The 27,787-nt window shown below is 46.2% G+C and overlaps 1 protein-coding gene across 4 annotated transcripts; it reads left to right on the forward strand.

Moving 5' to 3' along the window:
* Positions 1–177: 177 nt before the first annotated feature.
* Positions 178–27,787, forward strand: FKBP15 (FKBP prolyl isomerase family member 15). Of its 4 annotated transcripts, none has more exons than XM_057419257.1 (30): positions 178–258; positions 1,882–1,991; positions 2,789–2,879; positions 3,503–3,572; positions 4,326–4,400; positions 5,451–5,549; positions 6,000–6,149; positions 7,150–7,218; positions 8,696–8,839; positions 9,284–9,429; positions 10,155–10,203; positions 10,878–10,997; positions 11,247–11,346; positions 12,303–12,406; positions 13,878–13,971; positions 15,001–15,110; positions 15,503–15,613; positions 16,285–16,379; positions 17,038–17,140; positions 18,879–18,911; positions 20,475–20,646; positions 21,146–21,282; positions 21,693–21,848; positions 22,574–22,726; positions 24,257–24,349; positions 24,776–24,886; positions 25,394–25,501; positions 25,701–26,464; positions 26,758–26,848; positions 27,305–27,787. In XM_057419257.1, exons 1-30 carry the CDS (start codon positions 200–202, stop codon positions 27,377–27,379), a joined length of 3,792 nt encoding a protein of 1,263 aa, XP_057275240.1. In that variant the 5' UTR covers positions 178–199; the 3' UTR covers positions 27,380–27,787. The 4 variants fall into 4 exon arrangements, with proteins under 4 accessions (XP_057275240.1, XP_057275242.1, XP_057275241.1 ...); XM_057419258.1 differs by having other exon boundaries at positions 200–258; positions 2,792–2,879; XM_057419259.1 differs by lacking the exon at positions 18,879–18,911.

Raw genomic sequence — 27,787 nt, forward strand, 5'->3', positions numbered from 1 at the left:
ATCGGGCCACGGGACCACCATGACCCCGGCACGTCACTCACCACGCGACCGCCACGCGCACCGACTGCTCTGCTCTGCCCCGCCCCGCCCGGGAAGCCGCGGCGCTCCTGTCTCTCCGCGGCCGGAAAGCACCGCTGTCGGGCAACGAGTTTACGACATCGCGGGCGGTGGCGGCGGGACCGGGACCGGGACCGGGACCATGTTCGGGGCGGCGGCGGCGGAGGAGGACGACGGAGATTTCCTGTCCCCCGCCAGCGGGTGAGCGGCGGCGGGCCCTGCGGCCTGCCTCATCCCTCATCCCTCCTTTCTCGCTGCCGTCAGGAGCTGGCAGCACTGGGGGAGCCTCCCGGCGAACGGACCCGCGGGGCCCCATGGAGCCCTCCCCGCTGTTAGCAAGGCCCTGCTGCTGGCTCCGGGGGTGCTCTACCGGGTGATGGGGACCAGAGGGGGAGCGGAAGCCGTTCTCCCTTTACGAGAGTCAGCACCGGCTCTGTACCCGCCTCTCCCGTCCCGCCTTGCTTATGGGCGTAGGCAGAGCCTGACCCCCGGCAAGGGACTGGCGGCCGGAGCGGACCGGGCCGGGGGGCTCCGTGGCCTGAGCACCCTGCCCAGGGACCGTGAGCTGCTCCCGTGGGAGGAGGCGGGGCCGCCCCTGCAGTCATGGGGGCACAGGCGGGGGAAAGGGGCTCCTTCCACTCAGCGTTTGGGGGCCCGCGGGTGCTGGGTTCGGGGGTTAAGCAGGGCTGGGTGCTGCGCCCTCAGCAGCTCCTAGGCCGTGGGTGTCGTTTCGGTGTGCAGCACACTCGGGATTCCTGCTTATTGTTCCTTGGAAGGTTCCTCCACAGTTGTGCTTCCAGCTGTGCTCGTTCTTTGCCCTCCAAGGAGCTCCAGACAAGCACTGCGAGCTGGTCCTCTCCTTTTAGCAGGCAGTTATGCTTTAAAAAACAAGAGGGACGTGGAGCTGTTGGAGCGAAGCTAGAGGAGGCCATGGAGATGCTGCGAGGGCTGGAGCAGCTCTGCTCTGGAGCCAGGCTGAGAGAGCTGGGCTGGGGCAGCCTGGAGAAGAGAAGGCTCCTGAAGGGGAGACCTTAGAGCAGCTCCAGTGCCTAAAGGAGCTGCAGGAAAGCTGGAGAGGGGCTTGGGCTAAGGGCCTGTAGGGACAGGCCAAGGGGAATGGCTTTAACCTGCCAGAGGGGAGACTGAGATGAGCTCTCAGGCAGAAGCTCTTCCCTGTGAGGGTGCTGAGGCGCTGGCACAGTGTGCCCAGAGAAGCTGTGGCTGCTCCATTCCTGGCAGTGTTGAATTAGTGTTGAATTGTTGATTAGGTTGAGTTATTCACTTGTCCCACAGGACCAGGTGATTAAACAGGCTTAAAGCAGTAAAACTGCCAACATGTTTTGTAAGAATAACCTGTTTACCTGCAGCATTAAATCCTCTGCCCTCTGACAGCAGAGCGTCTGCTCTTTTAAAATTTAATGGAGAACGTGTTCCCTGAGCATTTCAAAAGGAAAACTTCTCATGTGGAATGGTGGCTTCTCCATTGTCACATAGTTTTTCCAGTACTGGAGCCATCAGCTGTTCCATACAAAGGCAGTCCTAGGCATTGCTTTAAAAGTTGCTTTCTTTTTTAGTGTAGTTTCAGCCCTTGTTTCTTCTCTGCAGTAGCTTTTGAGGAAGTGAAACACAGGCCACTTCCAGCCTCTTTTACTTTTGAATAAGCAGAACTTTTAGACAATGGTTAATTAGGATAGGACTGTTTCATGTGCATCCCTTTGCTTATTTCTGAAGTAATGGTAAGCACTTTACAACTTAGAATTAATGGTGTTTGTTCTCTATGAAGCCAGTGCTAAATAAGGTGAAGCAGTTTATTTCTCTTTCTAGTGCCAGATTAGCCTCTCTCTTTGGTTTGGATCAAACAGTCTCAAGCCATGGAAATGAATTCTTCCAGTACACAGCACCAAAGCAGCCTAAGAAGAGCCAAACAGCAGCTGGTGAGGAACTGGGCTTGGACATGGGGAAATAACTTTGCAGCTCGTGCCTTGGTGGCCCTTTTGTGAGAAACACTTGAATCCTGTGTTCAGCTCTGGGCCCCTCACTCCAAGAGAGACATTGAGGTGCTGGAGCAGGGCCAGAGAAGGGCAATGGAGCTGGTTTAGGTGCCTGAGCACAGGTGTGATGGGGAACGGCTGAGGGCCCTGGGGGGGGTCAGTCTGGAGAAGAGAAGGCTCAGGGGGGACCTGATCGCTGCCTACAAGTGCGTGACAGGAGGATGGAGCCAGGAGGGGTTGGGCTCTGCTCCCAAGGAACAAGGGATGGGACAAGAGGAAACGGCCTCAAGCTGCCCCAGGGCAGGTTTAGATGGAGCTGAGGAACAATTCCTGCCCCAGAGGGTGCTCAGGCTTTGGAACAGGCTGCCCAGGGCAGGGCTGCAGTCACTGTCCCTGCAAGTGTTCACACACTGTGTAGCTGAGGCCCTCAGTGCTATGGGTTAGTGGTGGCCTTGGCAGTGCTGGGAAACAGTTGTACTTGATGAGCTTATAGATCTTTTCCAACCTGTTTGATTCTATGATTCTATGGACAGCTGTGTAAATAATCCTCTTAGTTTTCTTTGATACTACCCTCTAGTATGTGTGGCTACTCAATGGCCTTTGGTGATTTTGGAACATCACTCTTTCATTTTGTTTTTTTTTAATCTTCTTCTGGAGTTGTTTTTCTTTGGAGGAAGGAATGTGCATGGAATTGTGGCTGTTCTGTCTTGCTGATGCTGTCCCTGCTCTTGGTTCCTCAGCAGGCCAAGCAGCCCAGAAGGCTCCTGTGGCCCCAGCAGCTTCAGGAGCTCCATCTGTGTTTGCAGCTACCGCAGTTCTTGCTTATCGATAGTAAGTGCAGTTTCCTGCCTGACCTGTTAGTCTGCATATCTGGGAGCTGGAGCCCTGATCATAGAGGGAAGGTATTTTTGGATGAGTAGGATGAGACTGTGGTTATAGACATGGGTCTGCATGGCAGTAGTGCTACAAATCAGTGCAAGTTTCTGTGCAAAGCCAAGCTCAGTTACTGCGCTGCTGTCCTGGGTTATGCAGTTGTCAAATAAATAGCAAGTTTCTTATTTGGCCATTACAGGGAGCTGCGTCCTGAGACATCAGCCTGACATTCACACTGTTTCCAGGCAGCTCTGTCAGGTGCTTATGTCTTACGTTCCTTTCTGCAGAACTGAGGCTTTGAGCACAGGGTGACAGCAGTAAAATCCTCTGTCCATTTGACACTGCCATCATGCCCTAGAGCCAGGTTGAAAGAGTGGTTTTCAACTCAAACTCCATAATGTATGCTCCTGTGATCTGTGGGCAAGCAAGACATGTAATGTTTTTAAGCTTAAGAAAGACTTTCTGATCCTTGAGGCATGAGGACAAGAGACTTGAACTCTAAAGAATTAAAACTCAGCAGCAGTAGAGAGAAATGTGAGGAAGGGATGGTTCCACAGCTGATTATCTCACTTGTCTTCCAGTACAAATGGGCAGTACTTGAAGCAAGGCAAGTATGGAGCAGCTGTAGTGGGGAACCACGCCACTAAAGAGGTGAGGAACACTTCAGTCCTGCAACGTTTCCATGTTGAGAGCATGCTCTTATGGGGTAGTGTTTCTCTGAACTCACTGGCATGTCTTTGCTTTTGATGTTGGAGGTCTGGGTTCCACTGCTGCTTCCGCCTCCTGGCCTTTCTTAGGGCTCAGCCATTTGCCTCAGTGACCTCTTTCTTTTCTGTGATCAACAAGTTTGTAAGATCTTTTACAAATTATGCCTGAGAAATTTAATGTGTTGAGTGCAGGTGCATGAAGGAAAGCACTTAATAGAGCCAAATATGTCAATGTGATGCTGTATCTGCGTTGTTTAGCACTTGGAAAGCTCCCTCCAATTTATTTCTTGATCTGTTACACTGGCTTATGCCTGTATGGCATGTATTGAATTCTGTGTATCGAAGGGTTAGTGCACCATCCTTTTACACAGTAACTGTGACAAATGTAGAATTAGTCAAAGCATCTTGCTTACTGCAAAATAATTAGTTTAAATTGCTTGATCCATGCATGGATTGCTTAATCCATGTGCATGGATTTAGCTAGTATCATCCATGCCCATTTTCCATGGGATTTAAGAGGTGTTATAATACTGCATTAGGTATTTTTGCTGTGGAAAAAGCAGCTGCTGGGTCTATTTGGTAAATAAATACTGTAGCCTTAGGCTCAGAATTTGAGAAAGCATGTGAGAACTGAAGATGAGGTTTTGAGTTCCTGCTTTTTGTTCTTTTTCCCTGCCCAATTCCTTGTGGAATCCAGTACAGGCTCCTCCTTTACATCAGTCAGCAGCAGCAGATCACAACTGCAAGGATCCATCCAGGCTTTGTGTTCACGGTAAGACTCTGGCTTAGAAAAGTGTTCAGGGATATATGTTATTCACAGCAAACAGAAGCTGACTCTGAAATACTTAAGTCTTAATTTATAGCCTTTGAGATCAGACATCTGACACAGCAAGAGGGGTCTTGGTGACTGGGAGCACTGTTCTCCTCCTCTTTGTATTGCACAAGGGATCATTACATCTGCCTTTTGCAGAGCAGTAGATTTCATAATGCAAGTTCATCTGCTGTGGGAGGTGTATTATTACCTCTAGATCATAGAGGGGTGCTTTGAGTTTTGCAGTCCTACAGTGGATAGAAACAGAACAATTCCTTTTGCTGATAACTTGCAACTGAGCAAGCAGAAGGAAATGTTTTCTCTCGGAAATCTGACACTCGGCATTTTCCTGCTGATGAGAACAATTTGGAGCATTGCAAGTCCTAAAATGGGATCTCTCCGGATGTTCTGTTTTCTGCCGGCTTTACAGAAAATTGGTGTGTTGATTTGCTGCTCCCAGCTCGTCATCAGGTGACATGAAAATTCTTGATTTGATAGAAGTAATTTTACTCTGAACTGGTAGAATTTCAGTCCAGATCTTTGCTGAGGATGGCACCTTGCTCTTCCGATTTTATAAGTGCGTTTTGGGTTCTGTAGTCTGCTTCTGGTGGCAAGAGTTTTTAGAATCAAGGGCGAAGTGACTCCTCCAGTTGATTGTGGAAGTCTAAACATAATCAATACTTTTGAAAAGTAGGTTGCTTCCACTTAAAAATCTCAGCATGTATTATATGACCTAGCTGCAGAGAAGCTTGTGAAAGCTGCAGCATCTCTAATGAACTTAATATTTCCTCATGTATTTGAGTTATAATAACTCTTCCAAGATAATGAGCACATGAATAAAAGCTATTTTGTGCATTCAGAACTTGGGTGGTTCTGAACACAGCAGGATTCTGCCTCTGTTTAATTTCAGGAGCTTTTATTTTAAGCTTCTTTTGGGATGTGGATTTTTTAATTTATTTCAGTTGAATGCATCATTTAATGTTAATATAGGACTGTTTTCCTGTTTCACAGGTCCAGCCCAACAATTACAGTACCTTCTATGATGATCAGAGACAAAACTGGTCCATCATGTTCGAGTCAGAAAAGGCTGCCGTGGATTTCAGCAAGCAGGTAACTACTGTGTGCGAGGCAGGACTTGCCGCCCTGTTAGAACTACAGACAATTCAGACCTGTTTCTGAGAGCACCGTATTGCAAAAAGGATCCAAGTTGGTTGTACTTTTACATTGCAAGTTCAGCCTTGAGTATCTGCATGGCTGTGAAGGAGGCAGATCTGCCATGAGCCTGATGGAGTTCTGTTGTTAGATACAGGCCTCTGAGGCAGGGAGCCTGTTACTTCTAGGGGGACTTTTGATCCAGGTTCTCAAGTACTGTAAGACCAATGTCTCTGTAGAGCAGAGGGTATTTATGCAGCAGGATTCGGGACAAGGAAACACAGAATGCCTCTTAGGTGCATCTATAGCCTGGGCTTGATCAGTACAGTAAGAAATGCATCAGATCTGTAGTGAGTCGCAGTGGAACTTGTCACTCTGTTTTAATGACCAGAGGCTTTCCTTCTGCAGGTGTGCATTGCCAAATGCAACAGCTCACCAGTGCTGGATTCAGTACTCTCCCAGGATCTCCTTCTCGGAGAGGGGCAGGGAGCAGAAGCAGGAGACTCTCTGGAGGTTGCCTATACGGGTTGGCTGTTCCAGAATAATGGGCTTGGACAGGTAAAGGCATTTCAGCTTCTTCCTAGTACTGAAAGTGACAGCACCTGGAAGGAACCTGCCACATTGAGCATAGTATTGGTGCTGATGGTAAAAGGATTTTGTCAGTCACTTATGGCACCATAACCGAGGTCTTAAGTGTTACCTATAGAATAATGCAGGATCCCATTACTGTTCAGGAGGAGGTGATTGAAAGGCATTTAACTTTCATTAATACGAATGTGTGAGAGTGCCTATGAAACTTGTGAGAACAGACAGGGAAGCCAGCTCTGCTCCTCTGGAAGCAGCTTGAGGAAGTGATAAGAAGGGCCTTGTCTGACATGAAGCATATCTCCAACTACTAAAAGAATGAGAACGCTTTCACATCCTCTGCAGCTAATAAACAAATGCTTTAACCTTCCAAAGCATTACTTCTAAAATACTTCTGCTGGCAAAATTAACAGCAAAGGGTTTGCACTTGTATCCATCTGCAGCTGAATCTTTTTGCTATAAAAAAGGGCTTTATGTTTTTCATCTGTTAGGAGGCGTTTTGTTTTTCTTGGCCTGCCTGGCATGCCCTTCACTCTGTGTACCAGTGGCACATAGCAGAGCCTACTTCTCATGTGAAAGAGTTGTTCAGCTGCATAGTTTAGTGTGCAAACATTAAGTACAAACAGCTGCTGTTGTAGTTTAATGTACAAAACTTGTAGACAGTTGTTTGCTGTTTGATAGAAGCCTGTTGTGTGGTGTTCTGGTTGGCCCAATCCTGTCCTGACCATCGAGCTCAAAGCAGTTGTAAAGTTTGAGTTTCCAGCTAGTGTTTCCTATAAGAAATTGGACTGAATTGTACTAGAAGCTGTAGCCATGCTCTGTCTTATGTCTAGTAATTAATTTTGGAAGAGGTAGAATAGGAAACAGCACATAAGAGCTTGCAGGAGTTCATGAAATGTGTTAAGTAGAGTTCAGAGTCTTGAAATCATTGGGAAATCCATATAGTCTATGTTTTTGTTCTTCAACTCTCTAGGTATTTGACTCAAATGTTAACAAAGACAAGCTGCTGCGCCTGAAGCTGGGATCTGGAAAGGTCATCAAGGTAGAACTTCTGACACTTCCATTATAACAACTGAAGTCTGAGCTTTGAATTACTGGAGATCTTTTTCAAGATTCTTTATTTTCTTCTTAATTTGCACAATATAGCCCAGTCTCCTCAGTGGCACTGTTGTCCTGTTTGGTAAAAAAGAAGCTTTTTTTCAAGAGTTTCAAGAGCTGGGTTTTTCAGTTGTCTGTGTTTTTTCTGGGAGCCACTTAATCCATTACCTTGTTCCCAGGGAGTCCTATTTCTGAAGGAGGATTTCTATTTGGGAACTACTTCATATTCCTCCACACTGATTGTGCCTCAGAAGCAGAGCATCAAATAGCCCTGACTTGTCACCTGGGGCAAGGGCATGGGAGGGTGAAGACAACTGACAAGTTCTTAGGGTGGTCTACTAAAACATAGTACTACAAGTGCTTTTACCCTCTAAACACATTGTGAGGGTTTTGACTGTGTGATAATTTTTCACTCCAGTGGTATGATGCTCCCTTATATTGCTCCATAAAGCCAGGTTATGAATCAGAGATGGTAGAATCGCAGAGTGATTGAGTTGGAAGGGACCTTAAAGCTCCTCCAGTTCTAACCCACTGCTTATGGGCAGGGACACCTTCCACTAGAGCAGCTTGCTCCAAGCCCCTGTGTCCAACCTGGCCTTGAACACTGCCAGGGATGGGGCAGCTACACCTTCTCTAGGTGCTCGCCACTCAGACATCATGGAGATGCTTATGTTCAAGTCACTTTCATTACCTGAGTAATTCATAGATGACCTGTTACAAATTTTTCTTCATTGAAGATACACTATTTTTCTAGTTTGTTTTAATATCCATTTTCTTATTAATGTTGCTTGGGTGCATTAGTCATCCTGTTAAATGCAGGCATCCATTGACCATTTGTATTTTTCTGACTTATAAATCTCCTTCACTACAGCTGTTTTCTGTGGGTGCTTTATAAATCCAACCACAACGATTCAGAAGTGATCTCAAGGATGTGGAGTCCTGTTCTTTGCCTGAATCCTGAGAGGTCACCACTGAGTGCTCTGCAAGCTCCTGCAACTGCAGAGTCTGTGCGCACAGCACAGCATGCAGCTCTGTTCTCCAGGATGTCAGTGGGATCTGCAATAGCTATTTTTAAGTTATGGTGCTTAAAACTTAAACCAGGTTTCTGGTACCTGCAGAGATCTGGAAACCTCCAGCCTTCATGCTAGACATTGCTGCATGTGTTTGATTTCATTATCAACATCTTGGGAGCTGCTTCTTTATTCTTAAGTCAATGTTGCAACTTACAACTGGCCATTATGATTTATTTTAAGACACAGGTTTAGTGCTGCAGACTGAAAACAAACAGGATTTCACAAGAATCTCTGTATGGGTTTTGGTATCTCCTATAGCCAGTGCCTGAAGATGTCTTAATGAGAACCATGTCATGTCACTGATCAAACTGTTTGCTTTCTGTTCTGTTGTGTCTCTGAAAACCAAAGGGCTGGGAAGAAGGAATGATGGGGATGAAGAAGGGAGGCCGAAGATATCTCATCATTCCTCCAGCATGGGCCTATGGAGCTCAGGGAGTGGCTGGCCGAGTCCCTCCAGACTCCACTTTAATTTTTGAGGTGGAAGTGAGGCGAGTGAGTGTCTCCTGCCACATTTATTTTACATATACTTTATGGCTGTTGAGTGGCAGCATTTATCTGCAGGGTGAAAACCTGCTGTTGGTATGAGAGCCACAGCTCAGAAACTGTTATAAACCAAATACCACAGGAAGATACATATCTTTAATTAAAAAAAAAAACAAAATTCCCCAAAATCCCTCTGGGCTGTTTACTAAGACATGTCTGTTCTAACTGTCTTGGGATCTTTTAATTTTCTTATTTGTGAGTCACTTGGGAAAACAGCACTCAGTGGGGAATGACAGGATGCAAAGACTCAGCTTCTCCAGTTCTGAATCAGTCATAAACCCTTAATTGAAGGGGATGAGCTTGACAAAGGAGTAGTCATAAAAAATAAAGAAGTTGCTGAAAACTTATTTTGGGAACCCAGAATAACCTGTGTTTTGTTACATGGTTTTTAAGGTGAAGCTGGTAAAGGACTGCTCTGGTTCGGATGGACAGAGTGTCAGCTCACGGGATTCTCCTGCACCTTCTCCAGTCCCCAGTTCAGATGGCTTCCCTGCAGACACTGGTTTACTGCCCCCATCTACAATACCTCCAAAGCCTGGGTAAGAGGCAGCTGCATTAAAAGATGGCAATGCTCATAGACACATAGCACAACCCTGCATTAACACAATCCTTTGGCAGATGCGGGTCCTTTTTGTGCCAGCCTAATGCTGTCAGTGTGGCAGAGAAATGCTTGCTGATGAAGCGTGCAGGAAATTTGCTGCTGGAATATGCTGAATAGATTGAAAGAGATTGGAATGGGCACAGATTAAGTCATTCCTCTACAGCAGTACTGAGATCTGGCCTGGTTAAGCCGTATGGGTACTGCTACAACAGTCTGCTTGTCTCAGGTGGCAGTGTGATCATCAACTGCTCTTGGGTAATGGCTCATTTGTTTAATTGCAAATTTTACGTTGTCATTTGTTTAACTGTGTCAGCCATCCTTTTTAGGGAGCTCAAGTTGAACTGCTGCTGTACTTGTCATAAGTAGTTTGTTATTAGACTTGATTAAAATTGTTTGTACCAGGATGTGGTTGTTGCAGCAATCCATGAAATCATCTTTCTGTAATCAGCTGTTCCACAGCCATGGAACTTGTTCATAAGGATATTCAGAAACTTACAGGTAGTGTTGCAAAGAATCTTCCAAAAGCAAGCTAAACTAAATGCTTATGGTAGAAGAAAATGGTTTTCCTAGGGGGAGGTGTATTTGACAGTATTTAGAAATGCAGACTGTTGAATCCTGAATTTCTTGTTAATCTCTAGTATCAGCATACACTTTGTTTTTCAGGGAGCCAGCTGTTCGGGCCAAGTCAAACTCCATCAGTGAACAGCTAGCAGTAAGTGTTGGCTGTTTCCTAACTAATTTGAAGCCTTAAGTAGGGAAGCTTGATTGTTTCACCATTACATTTGATATTGCTGAAGATAAAGTGAACATCAGGCAAGGAAGACTCTTCGATGCTCACCCTACTGACACTGGGTTAGGGCCTTGTTTTTGAAGGCATTAACAGAACATGAACTGCAGTTCTAGTTCCTACTCTTAAATGTAAGGTTACTTTTGACCATGTGGATAATTACAGGCTAGCTGTCTTTTCAGATAGATGGACAAAAATAAAATGGATAACAAAGAGTAAATGGGACATTTGGTATAACTTTATACAGCTGCATGGGAAGATGACTTCATGTGAGTACCTCAGGATAGAAGCAGCTGTTAAGCAGCTTACTCAGTTCACATATCTTCACCCTGTTGCTGTGCTTTGTGCAGGTATAAGTTTTAATGTGTAGTGACAGCAGTGTCATCCCAGAAGGAGGGTACATAAAGCAAGCCAGATGAACAAACCCCGTGTTATCTTGTGTGCTTGAAAATTACCTTTTTGCGCAGTCATTGAAAAATTGAAAGGGACAGAATTAACTCAATGATTTAGAAGAGTCTAATCCTGACAGATGTGTCTGTAATGTCTGAAAAGCCTGGGCTGAGGGACCAAGGGAGAGTAACTGCAAGCGTTTCTTTTAGAACCCAGATGTAGCAAAGGCAAAGCTTATTTCTCGGATGGCTAAAATGGGACAGCCCATGCTGCCTTTCCTGGCTGGGACAGCAGGTAGTCAGCTGGACTCCAGTGACTCGGAGATAGAGGTACATTATTATATAAGTATGGCTTCTTTGATGCTTTCTTTCCTGTGTGAATCCCTTAAAGGGGAATCTGTAGTAATAGCTCTCCCTTTGTACAGGGAAGCATACCCTGTTCCAGTGGCAAAAGGGTTGAACAAATGCTCTGGACAGTTCAGTTGGGTTAACTGGGTAACACCCACTCTGAAGTGATCTTGGGTTCAAACTGTTTGCTTGTTCTTCAGCATTCATTGTAATATGCAGACATGTTTTTAGGATCCAAATACACTCAGAGGGACAGCACAACCAGTGGCTTCATCTTCTGTGAGACCAGCCCAGCCAGCTCATGCGGTACTGCCCACAGTGTCCACACAAGGTAATGTGCTGGTGAGCTGGGACTGGAATAGCAAAACTGCACTTCTTTGCAGGCTTCAGGCAGAAAGGTTTTACAAATAAAGGATTCGTTTTGGGAGCTGAAATAGGAACTGATAGGTATGTTCTGGGTCAGGGCAATCCCAAGCACAAACACCGGCTGAATGGAGACTGGATGGAACAGCCCTGAGGAAAAGGACTAGGGGGTGTTGGTTGATCAGAAGCTCCCTATGACCAGGCTTCAGTGTGCACTTGAGCCCAGAGCCCCTTCTGTGTGCTGGGCTGCACCACCAGAATGTGAGCAGCAGATCAAGGGAGTGTTCTGCTGCACTGTGGGGAGATCCCCCCCTACAGTCCTGATCCAGCTCTGGGGCAACAGCACAAGAGGAACATGGAGCTGTTGGAGCGAGTCCAAAGGAGGCCACGGAGATGCTGCGAGGGCTGGAGCAGCTCTGCTCTGGAGCCAGGCTGAGAGAGCTGGGCTGGGGCAGCCTGGAGAAGAGAAGGCTTCTGAAGGGGAGACCTGAGAGCAGCTCCAGTGCCTAAAGGGGCTCCAGGAAAGCTGGAGAGGGGCTTTGGACATGGGCACAGTGAAATAAGAGTGAAAAGCATTAGAGACTGACAGCCTTGGTGTGGGCTTGACTTGTCTTCCCATGATGGACTAGTAATGTCAGCTGAGCAGGCTTCAGAGTCAGCATGAGTAACATCTCATATCAGTAACCTTTAGAGCTGCCTTTCTTTGAATGAAAAGAGGTTACCTAAATGTAGGTAGAAGTGGAATCTCTCTGAAAGATTACCTTTAATCACTTGTTTTACTGGATTTAATTTTCACAAGGCTGCAGACAGGTTTCTGTTAAATTTTTGTCTATTTAGTTAATGGTTTTTGGCCATTTCACACTGGGCGAGTTAAATTATTTCCAGCTACTTTATGGCATGCTGAATTTCTTTCTTCCTTTTCAGTACCTCAGGCATCTGGTTCTGCACCCCCAGTATCTTCCGCTGCTTTAATTCCTGCAACGATCCAGCCACATTCAGCTCTGCCTACAGGAGCACAGGGCTTTCAGGTACCAGAATGAAACTGAAGAGAGTATTGGTTCTCCTGTTCTTTCTCCTAAGTCTTACTTCTCCATTGCTGGGGCAAGGGTGAAGATGAGAATCCCAGGTTCCTTCCTGTGACACTCTGGCATTCTCAGGTTTACATTACATGCCTCTAATTTAGTCAAAAAGGGCAATTTTTCTGCTTGCTGATGGCTTCTTTAGGTTGAACCAAGAATTAACCAGACTTCTTTTAGTATCTGGTTTTGTAGTGGATAAAATAAAAAAACTTCCAAGTATTTGTAAAGCAAAAACTAGAAGAATTTTAATTGCAACTTTTCTTGGTCCTGGTCTGGTTTTCCATGAGAGCTCATTCGCACACTCCAGGTATTCATGGGTCATGGTTTTCACCCAGTGAAGGAACAAGCCTTTTAAAAGGCTTGTGGTGCTGCTGTGAAGTGATGCAGTCTGCTTGCTAAACAAGGAAGCTTTAAACATACAATGTGTTTGCCACATCAGATAGTAAAGACTTACTACTATGATAGTCATGCAAACCGTTCTGTAAAGTCTGAACCCAAGCCTTTTACCTTCTGCTTTTGCAACATATTTTCTGGAGCTTTTGGAAACCAGTGGCCTATGTCACAAAGAGTGTTTAATTTAAAGGGTTGAAGCAGAGGAAGAAATAATTTGATAATGGATAAAACCACTATGTAGTGATAACACCCACCCCCATCCCAAAAATCACCCCAAAACCCCCAGCAAACCCAGATCTGATGTGGCCTTTCAGTGCTTTTGCTTTGCAGTTTCCTTGTGTTGAAAATGAGGAAGGTTTGGCAAGTAACAGGATAAAGAAAGGCTTTTCTGTTTGTTGAAATAGAAACTATTCATTAACATGAAGTTTTAATCTGAGGGTGATTTGGATGTATTTGCTTTGAATGTTTTGAAAGTTTGACCCTGATATCCTGAATTCTTCTCAACCCTTGGCCCAAGTTGTATTGTAACCTTTCCTTTTACCTTGCCTGAGAGTGTGAATTGGTACGTAGGAGATAGCTGTAGCATTTAATATGTGCTTTGGTCTGTTTAGCTCCTCCTTGGCACTGAACAGTAAAGTTGCAATCAAGTCATGTTGCACTTTTTAAGCCCTCCCTAGGAAGAGTCTTGTGTTACAGTTAACCTAACTCCAAAGTGAGCTGTTCGTGTGCTGGCATTTGCCTCTCCCAAATGTAAGGTAACATATTTTTGCTTAAAATTCAGTGAAGAAGATAACTTAGTGAGCTGTGGTAACTTGAACATGTATTTAAGCCTTGAAAGAAGTGACTGTTATTTTCCCTGTACTATGACTTGTGTCACTTGACTTCCAGCTTCTCACTTCTCTTTCTTTTTAGTTTCCAAATATCATCTTTGCTCCTGGGGCTTAAAAAACCCCCATGAAATCCACTTAAGTGTGGCAAGCGGGGAGATATCAAAACATATTCTAATCTATTAAACCTGTTCTGCAAGGCATATCCAGGAATGGCATTTGCTTACCCCCAGACGGCTGCATCTGCTTCTCAACTCCAGCCTGTGGGACAGATGTATCCTGCACCTTACCAAGGTATGTTTAAAAAACTTCTTGCTTTCCAGAAGGTTGCAATACCTGCAGTAAACTGTTCAGCATGAGGATGTAGGTAGCAATAGTAGCAAACACATGCATATTCATTTTGTCTGTCATAGAATCAGACTGGTTGGGGTTGGAAGGGACCTTAAAGGTCACCCAGTTCCAACCCCTGCCACCAGCAGGGACTCCTTCCACTCGAGCAGCTCGCTCCAAGCCCTGTCCAACGTGGCCTTGAAGACTGCCAGGGATGGGGCAGCCACAGCTTCTCTGGGCACCCTGTGCCAGCGCCTCAGCACCCTCACAGGGAAGAGCTTCTGCCTAAGAGCTCATCTCGGTCTCCCCTCTGGCAGGTTAAAGCCATTCTCATTTGGCTTGTCCCTACAGGCCCTTGTCCAAAGTCCCTGTGCTGTTTCACAAATCCCTATTTCTTAAAATCAAATAAGGGTAAATATTTTCCAGTAAATATCCATCTTTTTTTTTAACCTTGACTTCTTACAGTGTGAAGGGGAGTGGAATTTCCAAGTGTACTGCCAAGGCTGTGTGTTACTACATGTATTTTATAGATGATTCTTCCAATTATATTTATAACTGTAATAGTAGAAAGCTCTCCTATGACCCAGGGAAGGAGCTGAAGTGTGCATGTAAAGGCCTTTAAGTGTGAGAATGTAGCAACCTAGGAAGGACTTAGAGTATTAAGGAACTTCAAAGTTTCAGAAGTCAGCCTTTGTGCCTTTTGTTTGACTGTTCTCTTTGCACACTACTGTTCCTGTGTGTCTGGGGGCTTCCCTCTTGTTGACCCAAGTGCTGTCACATTGCTCAAGAATTTTTTTATGCTCATAAACCTGCCTGGTCATGTTATTTGGAAAACACCTACATTAGTTTTCCAGATACCATCTTCTTTTTATTTGTTGGAAGAGAGTGGCTGTCCTGTCTGGAAGGCTTCAAACTGCTAAGCATGGCTTTTGGTCTGTCTGTGTGGAGGCATTTTCCCCTAGTGACTATAGATCTCTCTCCTTTCCATTCAAGCTCCTGGGGATATTACTTCCTTCTTGATGACAGAAGCTCGGCAGCATAACACTGAAATCCGAATGGCTGTTAGCAAAGTGGTAGACAAGATGGATCATCTGGCTGCCAAGGTAATGTATGCACAGGCAGGCTTGTTAGTGATGGTACTGCTTGGTCTTCAGGTGTAGTCTGAGGAGTTGACTCTGTTTAAATGCTGTATTAAGTTTGTAGGTGATGTTAGTAACAATGAAAACTTCAGTGTTACCAGACCTTGAAGCAGTAATAATTCACCTACTGTGAAAAACTAAGCCTGCTCTTGGGGAAAGGTGTTTTCTCTGTCTTTAATATCATATGGCACATTGTGTTTGGGAGGATTCACTGCCCTTCAGGAGGTGTCACAGTAGATACAGTAGCATACACCCTACAGCTGATGAGGTGCAGCAATGGATTTTTGTGGATGTCTGACTCTGATCTACACCCATAAATTCATTTCCTCTGGTTTAAGAATGGCTTATCCCTGCAGGTGGAGGAGTTGAGGAAACAAAGTGTTGGTAACAGCTCACTCCTGCCTGGTATCTCCTCTGTTACTATGGAAGCATCCATGATCATGAGCAATATCCAACGCATAATCCAGGTGAGCATGGCCAGCCTTATTTAACTGCTTCCATAAGGAGCTGCAGCCCACTGTTACTCCTAATTGGGACAGCTCTACTGGTTTGGCCCAAATGTCAATCTACCCATGTGTTCTGTCTTTGCATGGCCAAAACCAGCTGCCTAGGTAAGAGCATGAGATACACAATGATTTCCACCCCTCTCCCTCCTAAAAAAGCTCTGCTCAGCAGTTTGTGGTTTGGGTGCTTTCCCAGCCAGAGTTGATACACTGGTATTTAATAGGCCTTGACAAAAGGTTCATGTGGGAGAAATTCAGCCTCTGCTTAAACCTTTATGGACTTAACCCACAGCATCCTGCAGCACAATTTCACAGCTGGAGTACTATGTTGCAAAAACCACTTACTTCTGTTTTTCACTACTTGGTATTGTGCTTTGTAGCTTTCCAGAAATCAGCTTTACAATCTTGTGTTTTATGGGTGAAGAAGTCAACCAGACACAGTATTCTCTAGAATGTGGTTTGGCAACCGCTGTCCCAGGCCAGGATTCCTGCTAAATGCAGCACAGAGCCTTCCAGTGGTGTGACCACAGAAGGTGGTATCTCACCTCTGTATTGCATCTGTACAAAACAAAGGTTTAGGTACTGCTGCAGGGAAGTCTGAGTAAGATGAATATTCATGCTGGGCTGTGCTTTAGGAGAATGAGAGGCTGAAGCAAGAGATATTTGAGAAGAGCAGTCGGATTGAGGAGCAGAATGAGAAGATCAGCGAGTTGATTGAGCGGAATCAGAGGTAAGGAGTGGGAGGGTACATACAGCCTGTGCATTTGCAAAGACTATCTAGCTTACACTTGGTTAGGTATAACCAGGAGGAGTGCTCTTTAGAGTAGAGACATGCTCTGATATATTTGTTTAAGGCATTAAAAGTGTGGGGTGTTGTTCCCCCCTCCCCAGAGAGCTTATCTCCAAAACTGTGGTTTACTGTGTAAAACAGGGATGTGTAAAAGGGGGTAAAACCTCATCAGCACACTTGCTCTGCTTCTGGGAGTTTTTACATTTGCTAGCTTTTTAGCAAGGTTGAAGAAATTGTAGATGTGGTGTCCCTACTTCCACTGGCTGTGTGTCCCATTTGGTTAAAGAAGGGGAATAATTTGTTTAAGGAAATGGCAGAGATCAGTGGATATCAAGTTATCACAACTCTTGACTGTGTGGTAGGAACATTAGACTCATTAGAGAAGTAAAGCAGGTATCCAGACTGATACAAAATCTGCTGTCCAAGGCACACCCAGTCCACCCTTTTGAGATCAGGACCTTAGTGCAGGCCGCCATGCAAAAAAGTCTGGGACTTGTCATGAAGAAAACTGATGTGAAATACCATGTTTTCTCTCTGAGCCTTTTGCTCCAAATCATGTGCTTACATAGATGCTCATCCAATCTTCCCCCATTCACAGGTACGTCGAGCAAAGTAACTTGCTAATGGAGCAGAGGAACCATTCCCTGCAAACAACAACTGAAAACACACAGGCAAGAGTGTTGCATGCAGAGCAGGAGAAGGTAATGGTGACAATGAGCGGAGCAATCCATCTCCAGCTGCAGCCAGGAGAGGGGCTGCTGGTGGCACTGAAATGAGCTGAAGCCTTGTTAGTCAAGGCTTAAGTGCGTTCTCTTGCAAGACAAATGTAGTTCTGGACATATGTTCTGAAAGCTGTTCTGAGAAACACTTTGTATTCATGGCAAAGTCAGCACAGAGGATATAAATGGTGATCTTTATGCCGTCATAGCTTTCGTATTCATATCTCACAGGGAGGTGTCTGATTTATTGTTAACTTTGTAGGTGTATGTCCAACACATTGAGCAATTGTGTATTACAGGGCTTTGTATTTAACTGACATAGAACGAATGTAGCTGTAAGAAAAAGTGCTTGCTACTGAAGTTTCCTCATTGCACTTTTGCACTTTTGTTTTTTAATACTAATATTCAAGAACTGTTTGTTTCTACCAATAATGTGTTGTGCTTTTATGAAAGGGGCTATTGGGAAATAGCTTTCAAACCACTTAAATGCACCTGTGCATGGCTGCATATCCGGTAATGTGTCCACTTAGGACAGCCTAGCCCAGGCTGGCTTTGAGGTCAGTAATTGCATGGTGTTTTCTATGCCTTCTCAAGCCCTGGCTTCTTAAATAACACCAACTTCAGTCTTGCACTGTGCTCCCCTGCTGAATTGTGCTTTTCTCCAATTCAAATGTGAGATGATAAACGCTTGCTCTGCATGAGAACCATGACTAAGTGCAGCTTTCCAGGGTGTGCCAGCAAGTGTGCTAAAGAACAGCACAGTACATGGCTGATAACTGCATGCTGGTGTGAGCAGGCAGTGAGGGAGGATTCTGTTTTAACACTGGGAGTTTTAACACAGGATTTAACCTGTAATCATGTAGTGAGAGATTCTAACCAGGAGTAAGTCAGATTGAAAGAATAAATAAAATCCCTTCTGTCAGTGAGCACAGCATCCAGCTTGTGCAGTAGCCTTGGGAGGAAGTACTTTGGGAAGTATGAGATGATCTTTAGAAGTCTTTTGGGCCTCATCTTCAATAAGGCTCCACTTGATCCAGCAATCACTGCCTGGGAAAGAGCACTGTTACATGAACAGACTTCAGGCTGCACCAGAAAAGCCATGAAAGCCATGACATGCATTGAGTGATTTCTGCTGCTTTTGTGAGAGTGCTGACTGTAAATGTGAAGTCTGATATTCCTTTCTCTTCCGTTTATCCAAGGTAGCTGCTCTGTGACTGCAGTTTCAGAGATCACTATGGACAGACAGAATCAGGGAAGAGAGTTTTAAGCTATTTTATCTGTTCTTTAAATAAAATAGGGACTCACCACTTACTTTGTGATACAGGCCAGGCATCTGTGCCCAGGATCAAAGAAAAGAGCTATTAGTAGCTTGCTGCTTTTGGGTGTTAGGTCTTTGACCCTGGCAGAGCACATCACAGCTTTAGATGAAGGCTTTGTGTCCCACAGTCTCCATTGCAGGGAAATGGTAATCACAAGTAGGACCCACTGCTCCTACATCTGCAGAGTGAAATGTGCCTTTAGCTTCTTTCTTTTTAAGCCAGGCTTCACTACCTTTTTCTGTCAAAGCTTTTACAGTTCTTGGAATAATTTAAGGGCTTCTCTGGCATGCCTTAGGCTCCTGCAATGAAGCACTTTGCTTTTCTGATGATGATGAATGCCTCTGCCTTGCAAGTTGTGTTCTTAACTCTCCCTGTTTCCTGTCACTGCTTTCTCTTCCCAGCACATGCTGCCAGTGGATCGGGGCTGGGACCAGGTGAGGCAGTGTGTCTGCTGACTGTGTAGGCCATAGATAACTGTGCCCTGGGTAGTGCCAGCCCAGCTTCCTTTTGCATAGCTAGAAGGTGACTGGCATCAGAAGAATTGCCTCAGATCTTGAATTAGCATGGATCTTCCACTTGGGAAAAGGCTTTGGAAAAGGGCTTTCTAACTGGCAGTGTAGCCACTTGCTCTTTCTTGGGGAGCCCTTTGCAAAGACGTTTGGCAGGACATGGTCAGGACATGATCGTGTAATTATCAGAGCAGGTACAGATCATGTAAGATTCTTGGTACCTGAAAGCTGGAGGCGGAGCTGAGCTAGTATAGATGTGAAGCATTCGCTGCAGAAACTTGAGTCTAGTAACAGTTCCCAGCATAGGATTTCCTTTTTTTTTAATTTTCTTTATTTGCCATTAAAGATAAGTGTTAAAATAACCTTGAGATATGCCACGGGGTTTGGTTTTGGTTTTAGCATGCTAGGAGTTACCATCTTGAACTGCAGTGAGACACGTATGGAAACTTAAGAGAAAAGCAGGTCAGTCTCTGAAATACTGCCTCCTCTTTAAAATGAATGGTGTGGTATCCCAGCCCTCAAGGTTAGCACTTATTCACCCTCACCATAGTTGGAACAATTTTGCTCACAGCTCTTCTCTGCCCGAAGGTGGTGGTCCTAATCTGAAGTGAAGCAGTAGTTATTTTATGGGGATAAAGCAGAGAGAAGCTCCAGTGCTCCTGAACTTACAAGAATGTGAAAGCCTGTCGGGAGTCTGGTTGTAGGCATAGAGAGAGAAGCTGTTTGGGTATTCCCTGTAGAAAGTGAGGTTTTCCGACGGGTGCAGTTCTGTCTTTGCAGAGCATCCTCTGAATTTTGTGTGTCTTGCAATGAGATTGGGAACGTGACTTTGTCTTGATGCCTTGAGCCTCTCCTAACAGATCTCCTAACACAAGTTGTGTGACAAGCTGTGGTAGTGCCTGGGTTTACTGAGTCACTGACTCTGAGCAATATTCAATCTAAACAAGTCAACAAATGACCTTGAGATCTGTGCTGCAGAATGCCAGCCCTGCCTGTGCAGGCACCTCAAGGTGTCTACGTGCCGAGTGCTCTGGAGGGAAGGTGCTCTTGTGGCTGGACCGAGCCTGTGTTTTGTGTGGCTTTTTCAGTCGATTGTAAGCTTATTGAAGACAATGACATGTTGGAGCCCAGGCTTTTACTTGAACAGGCATTGTCATAGCTTAAACTCTGGGCAGAGCCACCAGGCACTGCTGCTAGTCTTAAAAAAACACATGTAAGCTTTTCAAGGAAAACTGCCTGAGTTGATCTGGTGTGGTGCTAAGGTTGGTGGTGGCCCTGTGCAACTTTCTGGTTGGTCTGGACAGCTTACAGGCAAACACAGTGACATGGCAAAAGAAGTTACTGTTACATCTTCAATTTGGAGGTGCCTGTAAGGTGCTGGATCAGCACTTCCCTGAACACATCTCCAGTGCTCTTCCTGCGAGAACAGCTGTGGTTGTCTCCTCACACTCACAGATTCTTTTTTCTACCTTGCTCCATTTTGCACAGGCCAAAGTCGCAGAGGAGTTGGCAGCTGCCACAGCACAGGTTTCCCAGCTGCAGCTGGAGCTGACTGCACATCAGAAGAAGGAGATGGACCTGCGGAAGCAGCTCTCTGCCGCCCTGCAGGAGGCTGAGCGGCACGAGACACAGCTCAACAAGCTGCAGGCGCAGTTAGCAGGTGAGGCTTCCTGTGCCTGCTCCAGCAGAGCTCCTTTGTCATTGGTTTTCCTTTTTTGTAAGCCATAGGCTTTTCCTTTCTTCTGGGCTATCTGTTCCTGCTTTTCCTAGGGCCAGTCACGGGGTATTGAAGGAGGCTATTGATACATTGAAGGTTATATGCATCCTTGTAGCACTAAAAGCAAAGTGGGCCAAGTCAAATGAACAAGATCATGCTGTGACAGGGATGTCTTTTGCAGAAGCTATTTCTTGCTATTACTGGCTGACATCTTGTAGAGGAACAGAAACGTTCCAGTGGTTGAAAAGTTAAGATAAAACCTGAGGTATAAACACTGCCATGTCACAGAAAAGCTGCTCCTCATCAATCTAGTCCCCAGTGAGGTGCAAGTTGTGTTGTTGATCTCATTGTGCAAGAGACACTGTTCCTTCCCCTCAGCCCCAAATGCATTCACCTGAAATATATGTAGTGCTAAAACCCACAGTAAATTGTATTTTTGCAGAGCTCCAGGAGGCCTCTGAGGACACTCAGACCAGATTTAAAGCTGAGAAGCAGAGCCGCAAACAGCTGGACATGAAGATCTCAGCACTGGAGGAAGAGCTCATGGACCTGAAAGTGGAGAAGGAGACCCTTGAAAGGGTATGTCCTGTGCCAGCATCACAGAGATACAGAGAGGGCTTCAGTTTGCTGAAGTTTAACCCAACAATCTTGTATGTTAGAATCATAATTCTATGATAATATCATGGTCCTATGAACTTAAGGTCCTTTCCAACCCTAACCATTGTATGATTCTGTGTAAATATCCAAGTTGGGTAAATCTTGACTCATCAGCAGGAAAGATCCCTGGTGGATACTTCGTGCTTATGTGGGTTCTTTGGTTTCTTTTTTAATATCTTAGCCAGTAATATGTCAACATTCTTACCTTTAAAACAGTATCTCCTTGATTTTAAAGTGATAAGACTCCCTGCTCAAAGCAGCTCTTTCTGCACAAGGAAGAGAAGCTTCTTGGGTGCAGGCTGGCCTATTCTATGTCCTGTTCTGTACTGCAGAATCTTGCAGAGAGGAAGAAGAAATCCCTGTCAGAGAGAGCTCAGGCAGAGGAGGAGATGGAGGAAATCCGCAGATCCTATCAGCAGGAGCTGGACAAGCTCCGTCAGCTGCTGAAAAAGGCACGGACTTCGACTGACCAGGCAGCAGCAGAGCAGGTGAGGAGCCAGGGGAGCTTCAACAAGTGTCTGGAAGCCTTGTAGGAACTTATTATTTCCTACCTATGTTGCAAGAGACACTGTGAGTGCAATATGGTGCAAGAGACCTATGGTAGGGAATAGTTGTACAAATGCTCAGGTAGTGGAAGAATAAAAACGTTATTGCCTTGATTGTAGGGGTTGAATTTAACACAGGGCTCACTTTGTTGTCTTTCTAAAATATCTTTGCTGGTGTTTGGCCCTGCCTCTGACTCCTGCCTTTCTAAGGCAGTGCCTGATTTGGGTGGGCAGGAAGGCTGCAAGGTCCCAGTTGTTCTCTGACTCAAATCCCAGGCCACTGACATGGCTGCAGAGCTTTGCTGCAGCGTTGATGCAGGCTGGCAAGCATCATCAGATGTAGACTGTGTTAAAGAGTGTCAAACTGAGGAAAGCAGAGGCACCAAATTGAGCTTATAGTAGAGACAAGAGTACAGGACTGCTGATGAGTGAAAGACTGCTTAGAAATATGCCAAGAGATCTGAAATGGGAGTGAGAGCTTCAGGTCAGCCTGAGGGATTGTGGCTGGAATTGAGCTGAGGATTGGGCAGGAGCTGGTGATGGCTACAGGGCTGCCATCTGCATACTTGCATGTTGCATGTTGTCCAGCCTCAAGCTTTCAGCCACTTCTTGTGCAAATACCCATTGCATGTGTGTGTTCCTAATGATTTCTTTTACTTGATGGGCAGCTGTCACTCCTCCAGGCAGAGCTGGAATCCCAGTGGGAATCTAAATGTGAACGTACGCTGGCATCGGCCAAGGAGCAGCACATGAGACAATACCAGGAGGTGTGTGAGCAGAGAGATTCCCTGCAGCAGCAGGTGTCCCAGCTGGAAGAGAAGGTAAAGGGGCTGAAATGTAATACCAAATAACCAGTAACCAGCGTCTCCCACCTCAGTGCATCTTGACTTTAACTTCTTATCTGCTATGATGGGGCTACGGAACTGATGGACAGGGGTAGAGCAGTTGACGTCATCTATCTGGACTTGTGCAGTGTTCAACACTGTCCCACACGACAGCCTTGTCTCTAAATTGGAGAGACATCAATTTGATGGATGGACCACTCGGTGGATAAAGAACTGGCTGGATGGCCGCACACAAAAAGCTGTGGTCAATGGCTCAATGTCCGGCTGGAGACCAGTAACGAGTGGGGTCCCTCAGGGGTCGGTGTTGGGACCGGTCTTGTTCAACATCTTTGTGGCTGACATGGACAGTGGGATTGAGTGCACCCTCAGCAAGTTTGCCAATGACACCGAGCTGTGTGGTTCGGTTGATACCCTGGAGGGAAGGAATGCCATCCAGAGGGACCTCGACACGCTTGTGAGGTGGGCTGATGCCAACCTCATGAAGTTTAACCATGCCAAGTGCAAGGTCCTACACCTGGGTGGGAGCAATCCCAGGCACAGCTACAGGTTGGGCAGAGAAGGGATTCAGAGCAGCTCAAGGAGAAGGACTTGGGGGTGTTGGTCGATGAGAAAATGAACATGAGCCGGCTGCAGTGTGTGCTCACAGCCCAGAAACCAAGTGTATCCTGGGCTGCATCAAAAGGAGCGTGACCAGCAGGTCCAAGGAGGTGATCCTGCCCCTCTGCTCTGCTCTTGTGAGACCTCACCTGGAGCATTGTGTGCAGTTCTGGTGTCCTCAACATAAAAAGGACATGGAACTGTTGGAACAAGTCCAGAGGAGGCCACGAGGATGATCAGGGACTGGAGCACCTCCTGTATGAAGACAGGCTGAGGAAGTTGGGGCTGTTCAGCCTGGAGAAGAGAAGGCTGCGTGGAGACCTCAGAGCAGCCTTCCAGTGTCTGAAGGGGGTCTATAGGGATGCTGGGGAGGGACTCTTCATTAGGGACTGTAGTGACAGGGCAAGGGGTAACAGGTTAAAACTTAAACAGGGGAAGTTTAGGTTGGATCTAAGGAGGAAACTCTTTCCTGTTAGGATGGTGAGGCACTGGAATGGGTAGCCCAGGGAGGTTGTGAATGCTCCATCCCTGGCAGTGTTCAAAGCCAGGTTGGGCAGAGCCTTGGGTGCCATGGTTTAGTGCGAGGTGTCCCTGCCCATGGCAGGGTGGTTGGAACTTGATGATCTTAAGGTCCTTTCCAACCCTAACTACTCTATGATTCTTGACTGTTACGGAATTTGGTCTTGTCCATGGGATGTCTGTATTGCATCTGTTCCATTGGGTTGGTGGGCCAGTGAATCTACTGCTCTAGTTCTGAATGAGGGGAAGCTGAGATGGTTTTAGTCTGAGACTGACATCAACAATCTCTTCTGCTTTTCTGAACTTATCTCGGTTTGAGCAGAAGCTGAGTTTTGAGGTGGGTGACACTGAAGGGGCTGTAACTGACAGGCTCTAGTTCTTGTGTTTCAGCTTGCGGCTCTAAAGCACTCAAAAAAAGCAGAGGAGCAAAAATTGTCTGAATTCCAGCAACGTTTGGAGCAACTGGAGCCTATCAAAGAGAAGGTAAAGGGAGTAACACAGCAGCTGAATGTAAACCAGTGTGCAGTAATTGCTAACCTCGGGCTTCCAGTGTCCAGAATAAGAGGAACATGGGAGGGGAGGGAGTAACTTCACATTGCTTCCAGCAAACCAGAACAGGTCCAGTGATGAGACCTGGCCCCTATTTCTCTGGGATCTCAGTAACGCTGTGCCTGCTCTTGGTGTTACTTAAAGACCTATTGACACAGTTGGGGATCTCCGAGGTTTTCACTTCCTTGGGTGTATTTATTTTGGTGCTGTTACTTTCAGCAACTCTATCAAAGCCCTGCTTAAAACTTCACTTGGCAATTTACCCCTTTACAAGAAGCTGGCTACAGGTAACCTGCCCAGGATGAGTTTCACTGTGGTGGTGTCTGAGAGCTGTTCTGACTTCCAGTTTCCCTTTGGCAGTGTTCAGCCTTGCAGTCTGATATTGTGGCACTGAAGGCTCACTATGAAGAACGCATCCAGGACCTGGAGAAGGATCAGGCTGGATCTTTACCTGCAGACTTCACCGAAGAAGTGAGCTCCACTATCCAGTATTTCTCCTTACTAAGCAAATGTATTTACCTTAAATGATTTCTCTTTGAGCAGAGATAAGAAAGAAGAACATTATTTTCTCCACAGAAGCACTGTGTTTCTAGTAGCAGGGTTTATAGAGGAGGCAAGGATGTGATCTTCCTACTGGCACTTGGTTGCTCAGTTTTATTTTGTAGAGTAAAACTCAAGATTTGAGGTTTAGATTAAAAAATTGAAGGAATAATTAAGAAGTAAATGTCAGTATGCCTTGGTTTGTGCAGCCTCAGCTCTGGAGGGAAGGGTTTGGTGTGTATGTAGTGGTTTTGAATTAAGGTGACATGATGTATTCTGCTTTGTTCTGGGAACTTCTGATTTGGAAAGTAGCTTCTTTGAAAACCACGTGTGTGTTTGGATTTGTTGTTCCTTCACCTGGAGAAGGATCTGCTGTTGAGGCCAGTGCTTCACATGTTAACGAATTGTATCTTTGTTTCCTGTCTTGCTCTTTTCCAGGTAAAGAAGATAATGAATGGGGTGTTTCAATCTCTTCGGGGTGAATTTGAGCTGGAGGAGACATACAGTGGCAGGACAGTTCTGGGCGTTGTCATGAACACTATTAAGGTACACCAGTGCTAAGAAGCACAAGGTGATCAACGAGAGAGGACAAATCTTAGGCTATATCCACAAATGTATGTTGCAGGGCTGAAATAACAAGCAGAAATCTGTGGGTGGCAAAGCAGCCCAGTAGTAGAAGAGACAGGGCTCTGTGATGGTTTATGCTCAGGATATAACCTGTGTTCTCTCTACTCACATTTTTCAGACTGTAACACTGCAGCTACTCAATAGGCAGCAGGAGAAACCAGATCAGGACAGTGAAAAGGAGGAATCTGAACCAGGAGCAGTGAGACAGGAGGGATCACCTGGAGCAAAGCCTGACCACGATGAGCCCGTGCAGCATAGCCCAGCACAGAGTGCCACATTCCCAGCTGATCCTGAGAAAGCAGCCACAGGCTCTGTGGTGCCTGGCCAGGAAAGCGAGTCTGCTCTTCTGTCTGCCCATCCCACAGCTTCTGAGGAGGAGGCGGTGACACAGAGCAGGGGGGTGTCAGAAGAGAAGATCCAGGGGGAGCATCTCTCTTCCACAGCAGAATCCCACCTGGATCCTGATAAGGGGCCTGTGCTTGCAGGACAGCCTGTTCCTGAGGTGGATGAGGACTTTGTCCCAGCTGAGCAAGGACAGGAGAGCAGTCCCATCAGGAAAGCTGAGACTGAACGCAGTCCCTCCAGAGTATCTTTGCAGGCAGAAGCTGTAGAACCCTCTGTTCTAGAGGCCAAGCCAGAAGAAGCAGATGTGGCAGTGCTTCCAGGAAAGCCAGCGGTGGAGCAGAAGGCAGAGGAGCCTGTGGGAGGTTTAGAGCCCTTGCCCTTAAACGGTGAAGGAGGGAACTGCACAGACCCATTGGATGGAGCCACCTCTGAGGAGCCTGCTTCAGCATCCAACAGAGCAGAGCTGAGCTCAGCTGTCATCAGAGAAAGCCCAGGGCAGCAGGAGCTGGACTCCAGCCCCAGGCAGAAGGAGTGCAGGTAAGATGTGACTCCTGGAGTAGCCACAGTCCCACTTTGCTGCTGGGCAGCTCGGGCTGGTACAGCAGCACGCAGAGAGGCTCGTGCAGCCGCTCCGCTGTAGAGCAGCACACTGCAGAAGGGGCTGAAGCTGGTTTTGGTGCTACCAGGTCCCAGTGTCATCTGCCCTGGTGAATGGTGCGTGCTTTAAGTTTGCCTGAGCAATAAAGCTCTTTCCTCATTCATTAACAGAATTTGTCAAGCCAAGATACTGTCATCTGCAAGTGAACTGTTCATTCTTTATCTTCTTCCAGCCTCTTTGAGGATGACAACTTCTTTGAAACAGCATCTCAGAAACCACTGAAGCCTCGAGTGCTCTCTGAAGAGGAGGATGAGGAGGAAGTGGTGTGTATTTGTATCTTTCTGCTCCCACTGAACTGGCTCAGGTTTTAACTGGAGCTTGTCTGTGGAATCCTCCCTGTGGCAGTAGGGTCTGACAGGCTCCTGCAGCAGAGCTCAGCACTTCCCCTACATCCTCTGTCTCAAGAATATGTGGGTGTTTTGGTTGTTGAGGTTCAAGGCATTGCCTGGCCTGAGGTAGCAATGACAGCTCCTGCTGGCATGAAGTTAGTGAGGCCTCCCAGGTTAAGGGAGGGGTTTTAGTGCCTTGTGTCCTTGTTACCCTGAGAACATCTCTCCTGGAATATTAAAACATCATATGAGAAATGCAAAAGCTTCACTATTCAGGTTTCTTGGTACCATCTCCTTAAAGGTGATGCAGGGTTCAGAGCCAGAACTGCATAGCAATTACTATTGGGAAACTGTTAAGACTGACAAGTTCCCCTCTGCTTTGACTTCCAGAGCATGAAGGGGCGTCCCCCTCCAGCTCCACTCTTTGGTGATGACGACGACGATGATCTGGACTGGCTGGGATGAAGATGTGCTGGTGAGCCTGAGAGCCCTCTCCTCTGAGCATGGCCTCTTCCTCTGCACTGAGCACTTAATGAGCTGCATACATGGGACAGTTGTGAACAACCAGGGACTTCCCAGGCTCTGGTACTGCAGACTGATGGGGCCTGAGGGCAAGTAGCTCTTTGGCACCCCCAGGCACTCAGACCCATCATTCTGACCTGACAAACTCTAGCAGGAGTTGGGAGGAGCTGAAGGAACCAGACAGTCTCTACATGTTTGTATTGTTCTCCTCCTGTGAACAGTTGGTTCATTAATCTGACACCTGATGCAAATACCAACTCTGTAAAGTGCTTCAGAAAACCAAGCCTGGCAGGACCTGTAGTAGGAACTACTTTTAAAAAGAAACAGACTGAAGTCTTGTCTGCTTCCCCA

The sequence above is a fragment of the Pezoporus wallicus genome, unplaced genomic scaffold, assembly GCF_028554395.1.
Source record: "Pezoporus wallicus isolate ANWC-B61680 ecotype Strahan unplaced genomic scaffold, APGP_CSIRO_Pwel_v1 contig_10790, whole genome shotgun sequence".
In the NCBI taxonomy this organism is placed as follows: domain Eukaryota; kingdom Metazoa; phylum Chordata; class Aves; order Psittaciformes; family Psittacidae; genus Pezoporus; species Pezoporus wallicus.